Genomic DNA, 12,336 nt, shown 5'->3' on the forward strand with positions numbered 1-12,336 from the left:
CGGTCCTTGTTGGTCCCCGAACAACCGGCTTGTCCACTTCGCCAAGCAGAACCTCCCCCATCAGGACCTGGTGATGGCGACAGCACCCCCGAGTACGAGGTCGCCAGCATCAGGGATTCCCGCTGGCTGAAAGGTCGCTTCCAGTACCTGATCGAGTGGAAAGGGTACGGGCCGGAGGACTTCACATGGGAAGACGCGACCGCCGTTCATGCCCCTGCGTTGGTGACTGCTTTTCACGAACAGTTCCCATCCCGACCGCATCCGGATCGGCAGACCCGGGGGAAGGGCCCTGCGGTGCGGGATAGTGTTGTGACTCAGGGCCAGCCTGTGGGTCCGACAGCCGGTTCCGATGTATCGGATGACTCAGATGAGGGGGAGGAGGGAAACGAACCGGCTGATGATGGTTTGGAGGCTTTGCAGAGCCCTCAGCCGGGGACCTCTTCTCAGCTGCGTGAGCCCGAGAGTGCGGAGGAAGATGACCCACAGCTGGCCCTGTTCAAGGACGCCCGACGCAGGAGGCAGTCGAGCAGGAACAAACAAAGAAAGGCTGCGGGACTCCTCGGGAGGAGGCACAGGGAGACCACGCCCTGAGCTCTCTATAAAAGGAGTGTTTGGGGAGGGGCTGGTTGCTGAAAGCAACTTTTCCGCTTGAGAAGACAAGCTCTAGTGTTTTTGTTAACTGCGTAATAAATCTTGGCAGATGCCTTTTAGCCTTGGACGCTCTCCAGTCTCTTCTTTCTGAATAGGGGTTTGCCTTATTACAAGGCCAGAAGAGGGCTGGTTCAGAACAACTCCTGGGATGCCCCTGAGTGTCTTCTCCATGACTTCCTGGAAAATGCCAGGAGCAACGCTGACCCCAAACTGCAGCCTGTTCACCCGGAACGCTCCCCTGTGTGTTACTATGGTTTGAATGTCAACTGTTGCCCTAGTAACCGTGAGTTGCTGGTACACCTGCGCAAGATCGAGCCTTGCAAAGATGGCGCCGCCTTGGAGGGAAGCGAGAACGTGGCTGACTGTGGGGACCGGGTAAGCGTGCGGGTTCAGGGCATGGTTCACCGAACACTTGTAGTCGGCGCAGATCCTAATTTCCCCGTTGGCTTTGAGGGGGGTGACGATTGGGGTTTCCCACTCCCCCACATCTACTGGCTCTAAGATTCCCTGGGCCACTAGCTTATCTAGTTCGCGCTTATTTTGTGTTTGAGCGCGAAGGGGACTCTCCGCGGCCAGACACTAACGGGGGGAACGTTCGAGTTAAGCTTGAACGAAATGGGGGGGCCTGTGTACCTGCCTAGCGTCCCGTCGAAGACGTCTGCGAACTCCTTGCAGACGGCCTCGACGGAGTCCCCTTGGATCTGGTGGATCCCAGAGACTATGATTCCCAGGGCCTCAAACCAGTCTAGGCCGACCAGGCTGGCCCTCTGGCCCTCTACCACGACAACCTCCAGGTGCTCTTTGTGACCCTTAAACCCCACCGAGACGGTAGCCTCCCCCTTTACCTTGACCGGCGAGTTCTGGAAATCGGTCAGGTTTAAATTTGTAGGCCGTAATTTAATCCGCTGCTTGCTCCGGCTATTTATGTAGTTAAGGGTCTCGTCTGAAATGATCGAGACCGCTGATCCGGAGTCAAGCTCCATGCTGCAAGGGACGCCTTGCAAGCGGATTGTTAGTCTAATTTTGGGTTTGAGCAGCCGGCGGCTACTCGTGTGATTAATGGCCCGCCGGCTCTCAACATAGCCAATTCGCATTTTGGTCGGGGCCCCAGTACCTTCGAACGGCGATTCCTCCGGTTGCAGCTCGTGGATCTCCTCTCGGGGGCGTCGGCTATGACAGACCACAGCTATGTGGCCTGTTTTCTTGCAGGCCCGACACGTGGCCGACCGGAACTTACAGAGGCTGCGCACGTGGTTCCCACCACACACTGCGCACTTCTGAGGGTTGGTGGCGTTTCCGGGAGGCCTGGGGTTATCTGGGCATCTGGCTCGCTGGTCGGGGGTCGGCTTCCGCTGGATGAGGTTGATGTTCAGCTCGTCCTCAGCTGTGGTGACCTGTCGGTGGACGCTGGCCGCCTGGCTGCTGGCCCGGGTATCCTGGACTGCTTGGACGGCCCCACAGGCCGCTTCGTGGGCCAGAATGGCGTCTTCGGCTTCCTGGAGCGAAACCTCCTCTCTCTCGAACAGGCGTTCTTGCAGCCGCCTGTCTCGTAGGCCGCAAATCAACCGGTCCCGTAGCCGCTCCTCCAAGTTCGAAAACATGCAGGCGACGGCGGCTTCTCGTAGGGCGGCGAGGAACTCGGCATCGGACTCGTCGGGGCGCTGGTCCCTTTTTTCGAATTGTGACCTTGCAGCCACTTTGGAACGTCTGGGCCTGAAATGGGCGTTGAGCTTGGCCACGAGGTCCCGGTACGCGATGGAGCTGATGGCCTCCAGAGCAAACAGGTTCGCTGCGATTTCCAGGAGTGCTGGTCCCCCGATGCAGAGCAGGGCTGCCGCCTTCGCGTCGTCCTCCGAGATCTGATTGAACCGCATGTACAGTTCTGCATGAGCCAGGTAACGGGCCCATGTCTCGGGTTGGCGGGTGTCGAATTCACGGGGTTGTCCGGCTCTTGCCATCGCGGTGTTGGTTCGGGTCTCGAGTCGCAGATGCGGCGATCGGTGTGGTTCGGTCGGCTGGCGGTCGTGGGGGGGGGAAGAAGGAAGGAAAAATGCCTTTCCCTTCAGCTCGCGGAGTGCTTCCCCCAGTGACTTCAGCTCCTTGTCGGCAGCAATCCCACCTTCGTCACCACTATTGTGTAGTGGGTCCGACGCAAGGAAGAGACGCCAGCCGGAGTACGTGTTCAGCTCTTTATTGTAAGGGGGTAGTGTACTGGGGAGTGAGGGTTACCTGGCCTCCTTAAATACCTAGCCAGGTAAGCGAACAGCCAATGGGGTTGGCCCTAGGTTTCCCGCCGAAACTGGGTTTCCTGCCAAAACCGTTCAGGCCAAAGCCCCCTGGTGGCTGTTGCTATGCAGGTGCCTGCATACATAACAGATCCCCTCCTCTTTGTGGCAACATCTCAAATACTGGCATATTGCTGTCATGTCTCCCCTACTCCTTCTTTTCTCTAGATTAGCCAAACCCAAATTTTGCAACTGTTCTTCATATGTTTTAGTCTCCAGGCCTTTAATCATTTTAGTTGCTCTTCTTTGCACTTTTTCCAGTCTAAACAACTTTTTTGTAATGTGGTGGCCAAAACTGGATGTAGTATTCCATATTAAATACTAAAATAAATACTAAAATACATACTAAACACTAAATATAAAAGAATACTAAAATTGCTTTTATTATAGGGGGCAATAACAGAAACTTGCAACTCTGTATGTCCCTCCTCCTCACTCTTTTTATCCTAAAGAGAACTAGGAAAGGCCAAGACTGAGATGCATTCTCAAATTACATTCCTGCTTTGGACTCAGATTTTTCTTATCTCATTGTCTTGGCTGCCTTCTTTCCCCGCTTCTGCAAGTTTATCCCCATAGCCATTATACCAAAACACCATGCTGGCCAATCTCCCTGGTCTCCCATGTCTTTCCAGATGTCTCCTAGGCCTCTTAATGACTGGAGATGTCTGTGGATTTTTCCTTCTCCCTGTCCTGCCCAGAAGAAATACAGGTAGTCCTCGACTTATGATCATAATTGAGCCCAAAGTTTCTGTTGCTAAGTAAGGTTAAGTGTGTTTTGCCCCATTTCTTGCCACCATTGTTAATCAAATCATTGCAGTTGTTAAGTTAGTAACATGGTTGTTAAGTGAATCCGGCTTCCCCACTGATTTTGCTTGTCAGAAGGTGATAAAAGGGGATCACATGACCCAGGAACCCTGCAACTGTCCACAAATATGCTATGTGCTCCTGGCTACTTTCCTTTGTGACCAGAGGCAAGCTCACCTGACCAGCCAAGACAGTGAAGGCCTTTTGTTTCGTTTATTGCAATAAGTGGGGAGAGAAGCTATCAAAGCTTGGTTCTCTTCAAAGTTTCAACCCGAAATATTCCCTTCTTTATACAGCCCTGTCCCGGCCGCCACATCCCTCCTCTTTCCCCATTGGCTGAGGTACTATGAGGTTACACTCTTCCTGACTGCCTCCTACTTATTTCCTGCTACATACTAAATCATACATCACATATACATTAAAAGTAGGAGATAATTTATGCAAGGTGTGTCAAATAATATTAATTGGCTAATTACACTTGCTCAGTTGTCTATTTTGAGTTCTGGGCCTTTTTTATGGATTCTTAGAACAATAGATTTTTTTCCCTGTTTTTCAGTTCAGTTTGCCTTTTCTGTTATCCCATTCAGTTATCTTTCCTGTTATCCCATTCATTTAATTTTCCCTGGCTAGCCATTTCCTCTTGCTGCTGTTTTTACAGCTTGTATTCTTCCTTTTCCCATTCTGAAAACCCAGCTAATTTTTTACCTACCTGTCTGTCTTACATCTTGCCTTTATACTACATTTCTTGTTCACATCTATTGTAGTTTCTTTCATGCTTGTTTCTCCACTCAGTAAGTTTCTACTACATAGCAGATTCAATTTTAAATTTTGAAGACCTTTCATTTACTTCTATCAAATAGATGTTGCCAAGTATCTGAATTTTGATCATGTGACCACAATCATAAGTGTGAAGAATGATCACAGGTCACTTTTTTCAATGCCTTTGTAACCTCAAATAGTCACTAAACAAGTGCTTGTAAGTTGAGGACTACGTGCAGTCCTATTTTGTTCTATGCAGTGAACAAAACATCCACAATGTGAGCACAGCTTTCTCAAGCAGCGCTGCTGAATAGTTTTGTTCTATGCAGGTTGAGGGTTTTGTAGTCTGAAATTAAAAAGCAAGCAAAGCATTTTGGGTTTCACTTCTGCCAAACTGTGGCTTATCCAGAACAGATCAGCAGAACCTCTGGTATGTGATCTTTGTCCCAGACTTGAAATAAAATCTTGTCTGGTTCTATACATGCTGCTAGCCTGTAATGACTTCCTGGTTAATTTAAACAAGTCTCTCCTTCCAGTGGTATGGCAGTAACCTTCTATAAGCCTGATTCAGAGACATGGCAAGTACCCATCCACCTGGACAATGTGGAATGCTCTGGAACTGAACACACCTTGGGAGAGTGCATCATCCATCAAAGTGGTCAACACAACTGCTGGCAGAAGAAAAGTGCACGTGTGATGTGTGACTACATGGGAAAGGGGAGCCAATTTATAAGGAATGATGGTAAGTCTCTTAGCTTGCCTGGGTTTCCAGAAATTCATATTGAGTTGTTGCAACTAACAAGTTAATGGGCCTAAAAGGTAAAGGTAAAGGTTCCCCCGCACATGTGTGCTAGTCGTTTCCAACTCTAGGGGCCGGTGCTCATCTCCGTTTCAAAGCCGAAGAGCCAGCGCTTGTCCGAGGACGTCTCCGTGGTCATGTGGCCAGCATGACTAGACGCCAAAGGCACACGGAACGCTGTTACCTTCCCACCGGAGTGGTCCCTATTTTTCTACTTGCATTTTTACGTGCTTTCGAACCGCTAGGTTGGCAGAAGCTGGGACGAGTAACAGGCGCTCACTCTGTTACGCAGCACTCGGGATTCGACCCGCCAAACTGCCGACCATCTGATCGACAAGCTCAGCATCCTAATGGGCCTATAAAGGAGCAATTATGATAGGAAAGCAATATGTAAAGAAATTATTGAAGAAGATCCTCTCCACATCCTTTGGCTTTGATCTGCAGCCTCTGTGGGCCCCAACTCCTATTTTTTTGTCAACAAAAATCAAGCATGGAAGTTACCTGGCCATGGGATTATTCTGTCAAGAAAATGCAACATCTGTGTTTCCAGTGTTGTCGAACCTCAGAATTCAGTGGGTTTCAGGACTGGCTTAGCTTGTGGAAGGTATAAAATTCAGTTCCATTTAAAATAAAATAAAAAATCCTTTAAAAAAGTAAAAAAACAGATCCAGGATTTTTTTTCTTTCAAAAAAGGGAAACTACTGACCAATCAGCCTAACATCAATTCCTAGGAAGATCTTGGAAAAGATAATCAAGCAACAAAACAGCAAGCAGCAAGCGCTGTCGCCCAGCAGAATTCGCTAGAGTAGCGAGCACGTGGTATTTGGAAGTGATGGGGCAGGAAGTGAGCAAGCAAGCAATATTGGCCCCCTAGGGATGCCCCGTAGGCGGCAAGGGACTGGCCCCTGCCACTCTGGCCCCGCCCAGCCCAGCAGCCCCTAAGGCACATGCACAGGAGGCGGTGAGCGCACAGGGGCCACCAGCAGGACATGGAGTCGGGGGAGCATGTGATGTGGACCGTCGGACACGCCTACTCCATACTATCTCTTTTTGGTTGGAGAGCTGGTTGCCACTGGTCATCTCCTCAGCCCCCAAGAGCTTGCCCGTGGCCCGTGGGTGGAGCGCATTCCCCTTGCACACCTTGGTACCTACCATGGTCGCCAGCTGCTCGCATAGGTCCCTTAGACCACTGCTCAGAGCTGCAGGCCCACCCAGCATGAAGGAGGTGAAGCAGTTGGCTAGGAAGCCCCACATAGAGTGGTAGAGCACGCCCAAAGCCTGCAGGCCAAAGGCTACCCCGAGCAGGGAAAGCCAGATTCCCATCGGTGTCATGGCCGCCCAGGCCGAGCAGAGATGAGGGGGAGGCACACAATCCTAGCTGGGACTGGAGGGCATGGCTCTGATGGAGATCTGGCTTTGGACACTCAGGGTGGCCTTTGGCTTGCTGGGCGTGGGCGTGCTCTAACACCTCTACTCGAGCTGGCTAGCTGGCGATTTTGTCTCCTTTGTGCTGGGCAGGCCAGGTGCCTTGGGCAGCAGCAGCAGCCTAATGGACCTGTGCGAGCTGCTGGCAGTGGTAGCCCGAGGTGGGGCCAAGGTGTGTTAGATGCAGAAGGGGAACAGGCTCCACCTGCAGGCCAAGGGCAAGATCTGCAAGGGGGCCAAGGAGATGACCAGCAGCGACCTGCTTTCCAACCGCAAGCAAAGACAGATGGGATGGAGTAGGTGCATCTGGAAGTCTGGATCATGTGCCTCTCCCCTCCCCTACTCCACCTGCTGCTAGAGGGCTGGCCCGATATTGGCAGTGGGTGCGGAGCCCCAGAGTGCGCCAGTCAAGGGTGTGGCTGCTGATGGACACGTCAGCCCCCATGTGCTCACTGGCTTCTGTGTGCGGGGGGCTGATGGTGTCTGGCAGCAGCTGCCCCGGCCCCTGCCTTGCCTTGTCCTGTAGCAATGGTACATCTGCCCTGCTCCCTGCCTCGCCTCACCCCGCAGGACAAGCCTCCTGCTCACTGCCCCACCCACCAGAGACCCCCTGGATCTCTCCCAACCCTGTCCTGCCCTCACAGGTGTCCCCATGAGCAACATCAAGGTGGCCACACCTACCCCAGCCATGCCCACCCAGTCTGCCATGACCAGTGCAGTCATGCCCACCCAGTGGACCACGGCCCCCCCAAGGGCCCCACAATGCTGATGCAGCCCTGACACTTTGCAATAAATAAGTGGGTTTTGGGTTGCAGTTTGGGCACTCGGTCTCTAAAAGGTTTGCCATCACTGTTATAGGGTCTGCAGCCTAAGCTGGGGGCTGGGCTAGAAGACCTCCAAGTTCCCTTCCAACTCTGTTCTGTTCTGTTAAAATCTCAGAAAAAAAGTCTGGAAATGTTTTTGACCAACCTCTGAAGTATTAGACCAGTCTGAAGAAAGAGTACTAGGCTGGATGACAATAACCAGCTGACATAACTAGACAACTATATCTAATCTGGTCACCATTCTAACTTTACCCTTTAAAATTAAGAATCTTTTTATTAAAATGTGGGATATATGAAATAGTTGAATGTAAAGCCTGTTCTGTTTCAATTAAATCCTTCAACGTTTCTACTCTAGATCTACTGGAAGAAAAACCTCTGTCCAGGGATCTACTCTTTAAAGGGGCATGTTTATGTGGAGTTCTGGAGAAATTAAACCACTTCCAGAATGCTTTACAAATGCAGTACCTTATTTGTTATAAAGAGAGAGAAAGAGATTTGCATGCCTTATTTCAGACATCAGGCCCGTGGGCCAGCAGTTTGACACCACTGCCTTATTTGAAATGTGGCATCTGACAAGTAGAGATATTTACATAGATATTTGTACACATATACTGAAAATGCATTTATTTGGAAAACAAAGATTGTTTTTAGCTTAAGTTTATTTATTTTATTTATTTTAATTCCATTTATATCCCGCCCTTCTCCGAAGACTCAGGGCGGCTTACAAGCTTAGCAGTAGCCTTCATTCTATGTATATGCCTGCTTATTAGGGCTTTCACACACACCCCCAAGCGACATTATTACAAAGTCAGCTTAATTGCCCCCAACAATCTGGGTCCTCATTTTACCTACCTGGGAAGGATGGAAGGCTGAGTCAACCTTGAGCCTGGTGGGATGCAAACCTGCACTAATTGCAGGCAGCTGGTGTTACTTAAGGAGGCATTAGCCCACTGCTCCACCAAGGCTCTGTTGATAATTCTTGGCTGAAAACTGAGAAAACTGGACATTACATCTGCTTTATCTGTTTCTTTTTTTCCTGCTCTTCCTTTGTGGGATCCTATAGTCAAGATTTTCTTCCTTTCAAGGAAATGGTAATGTTGCTATTTCCACTTTTAATCTCTTAGCACTGTAATGGTGCTAAAGAAAACAGAGTTAAGGAAGACTGTATAGTAATACCATTTTCCCATCATCTAAGGACAACAATTGACCAAAGGCCTACATCATATCCAAAGTGTGATTCTTGCACCAGCATTTTGGCAAAAGAATATGAACATTAATCATTTTGGTTTTCTTGGCAGGTTTCAATATTGGCCTGTGTGGTCTTCGTTTGACTCAGCAGCGCAAAAGAAGAATTATTGGTGGAAACAAATCCTCCAGGTAACTTGCTTGCTTACTATCACAGAACCGTTATCAACTCATTTTCACCTGTTTACTTCTAGCAGCCTTCAAATATTTACAGTATTTAACATCGTAAACCTGCTTTATGTGAAAGATATAAAGCTGGGGGACGCTTGTTAAGAATTATGTTCTTCAAATGACAAAATAGTAATATTCAGAGCTGCCACCAGTTTTGCTGGTAAGATATCAATGCCTCTACCCATTAGGTGAACAGGAAAATACAGTCACTTGGGGCATCTATTTTTTTAATACATAAAAAGCCCCAATTGGAAATAGACTGTTCATTCCTTCAGGGTGGGAAGAAGTAGATAGAGGAGGGATATCTTGGTCTCTATCCAATTTGTTTAATTTATTTAAAATAAATATAACCCCATCCTTCAAAGGAAATTTTGCTAATGTGGCTTACAATTCACTTAAAATCTTCCCATAGTTTGACATCATTTCCTTGGGGCATTTGCTAAGCCTTTCCTTTTTCTATGTTTTAACTTTTAAAAAACATCTGCAGGAGAATTTTCAGACTACTCTTCACAACAAAAACAGAACAAAGTGTTAGCATAAAACAAATGAAAAGACAGAGCAATATAGAATGGTGGATTAATATGTTAAAAGGCTTGAGCAAATGAAAAAGTGTTCACATAGCTCCAGGGTGACAATAAAGTTCATGCTAGCTATATTTCTGTGGGGAGGATATTCCATCAGTGGAGCCCTAGAGCAAGTAGGGCTCTTTCTGATAGAAGAGGATATTTGTAGCTCTGGATTAAATTATGGGGTTCTTGGTGCTCTTTAAGCTTGGTGGTTTTCTTGAAGACATTTTATTACCAAACTAGGCAACAGCATCAGTGCTAATGATATTACCTAGTTTGGTAATGAAATATCTGCAAGAAAACCACCAAGCTCAAAGAGCAACAAGGACCTCACAGGTCTTTCTCCTTTGCTACTCATGAAATATACTTTGAGATCCTCAACACATATCGGTCTGAGCTGGCATGGTGTAATGGCTAAAGGGCTTGACTAGGAGTGAGGAGACCCTAGTTCAGGGGTGTCAAACTGCCGGCCTGTGGGCCGGATGCGTCATGCTGAAACTGCATCCACCCCAGCTCCGGCAATGGGGAAAAAGTCTTGATACATGTCATGTGACATTGCGAGTTTGACACTCCTGCCCTAGTTCTAGTCCTCCCATAAGCACAAAAGGAAGTTGGGTGACTTTAAGCCAGACTTCTCAACCCCTAATCGGTGGCAGGCTCTGCAACAAATTAGTTAAGAAGCAAACCCATCATTACTTCATGCCCCGATGTACTTCACTAAGTGAGATAACTAAGTGGAGAACAAGTATTAAGAAGAATTGGACTCCAAAATAAAGAGATAGCCAATATATGTTCTTTCTAATCACTTTCATTTGATTCCACTTGGCTGTACTAGTTGTAGGTTTGATCACGCATTCTGCATTAACTAAAACACTGGCCCTCAGCCTTTTGGGCACCAGGGACCAGTTCCTCAGAGAGAGTTTTTTTCATGGACCGGAGGGGGCATGATTTTGTGTGCTGCCTGCATCCTTTGGGTGGGGCTTTGCTTGTTTGCACAGCCTGGTTTCTCGCATGCTGTGGACCAGGGATTGGGGATTCCTGAACTAAAATACTCGTTATATTCAAGGGTGGTCCTGGGCTTCAACGAAGCTATATTAAGAAATGTTCCCAAACGTGCCTGCTAGATTTAGAATACAAATCTAATTTTTGGATATGGAACTACATATTTATCAGGCTTTCATTATGTTATAGTGTTCAGTTTTAATTACTGGCATTCATGTAGCCCATTGTAAAGTTGTCATTGATAAAGGCAAATAAACTGCTTTATTCAAAAGTCTCTGAATTTGAACTGCCACCATTTCTTACCAAGATTTTGCAAAAAAAAAAAAGATATTTGAAATGGTGTTAGCCCTCAAAGCCTGAGTTGAAAGTGACATTCTTTTTTTTAAAAAGGATTTTATTGAATTTTATAGGGTTAGGGATAAAATAGGATTGGATTAGGGATTAGAGATTAGGGTGTTAGGGGTTAGGATTAGGGGTTAGGATCAGGATTGGGGTTGGGATTAGGACAGGGTTAGGATCAACATTGGGGTTATCTCCCAATAACACTTTCATTCTTTAGCAAATGGACTATTGTCCAGGTACATATGTTCAATTAACAATAGTTAATATAGTAATAGATAACTGTAGAAAATGTAATAAACAATAATCAAAAACAGTATCAGTTAATCAATACATATCATTCTTCTTACTAATATATATTCAAAATAGCATATCACATTCATTTCTCACTAGTTCGTTTTCCTAACCATTGGTAAAAATTATCCTATGTTCTATAGTAAATTGAATCTTCTTTCTCTTTAATCTCTAACGTCAGTCTATCCATTTCTGCACATTCTAACATTCTCTTCAGTTGGTAAATTTTCATTTTTCAAGTATTGGGCAAATACTATTCTTGCCGCTGTCAGTACATGTAATATTAAATATTCATTCTCCTTCTCATAATTAGGTCCTAATATTCCTAACAAAAACAATTCTGACTGAAATTCTATCTGTCTTTTAGTCATCTTTTCCAACCATATACTGTATGTATCTTAACCCAAACCCTTTTTGCTTTAGGGCATGTCCACCAGATATGATAGTAAGTACCTGGCCTTTGTTGACATTTCCAGCAATTATTCGAAATATTTTTAAACATTTTCGCTAGTCTTACTGGTGTCATATGCCATCTATAAAACATTTTATACAAGTTTTCTTTATATGAGACTGCTTTAGTCAATCTTATATTTCTATCCCATAGTTTCTGCCAGTCTTCCAAATCTATAGAATATCCAAAGTTTTTTCCCATGTTATCATTGTCCAAACCTTCCTCTGGCAGATAACCCTCCCAGATGCCCTTGGTATGAAGAAACAGGAGAATCAGGAATAAGATGCCGCCACTGCTTCAAGTGTGGGAGGAGGGACTGCAGGGAAGGCTTTCTAGGACCTAGGAGTCACTTCCCTCCAAGTAGAGCCCCATTTCCTAAGGGATCCACTGCCTCCAATAGGAGAGAAAAGTCCAGGCCTCCTCACCACATACAGTTTGAGGAAGGCTTTGGGATCTTTTTTTTTTATTGAAAAGTTTTAACATACAGTTTATCTTTAACAATCCCCCCTCCCCCCCCCGACTTCCCAGAGCTAAATACAAGGTATAGAAAAGAAAAACAATCATAAACAAGCATATGCTAACAACCATAAACTCTAAAATCCATCACTCTCTAGCTTATACAGGATAATACAAATCTTAATAATATTAAATATATATAGAAAAGGGAAAAAAAGGGAAAAAAAAGAAAATAAAGAAAGAGAAAGCGAAGGAAGACTTATTC

At 46.6% G+C, this 12,336-nt stretch overlaps 1 protein-coding gene across 1 annotated transcript in view; it reads left to right on the forward strand.

Annotated features, from left to right (window-relative positions):
- The window catches only part of LOC308668604 (neurotrypsin-like), a gene marked incomplete at both ends in the record, with an annotated part of 70,468 nt that overhangs the window by 31,400 nt on the left and 26,732 nt on the right, over positions 1–12,336 (forward strand). The window contains 2 exons of the mRNA XM_081328614.1: positions 5,036–5,241; positions 8,846–8,924. Of these exons, the coding sequence (XP_081184740.1) occupies positions 5,036–5,241; positions 8,846–8,924 (285 nt within the window). The remainder of the gene's footprint in view (positions 1–5,035; positions 5,242–8,845; positions 8,925–12,336) is intronic.

This window comes from Vipera berus (genome assembly GCF_964194415.1).
Source record: "Vipera berus genome assembly, chromosome: 5".
NCBI classification, from domain to species: domain Eukaryota; kingdom Metazoa; phylum Chordata; class Lepidosauria; order Squamata; family Viperidae; genus Vipera; species Vipera berus.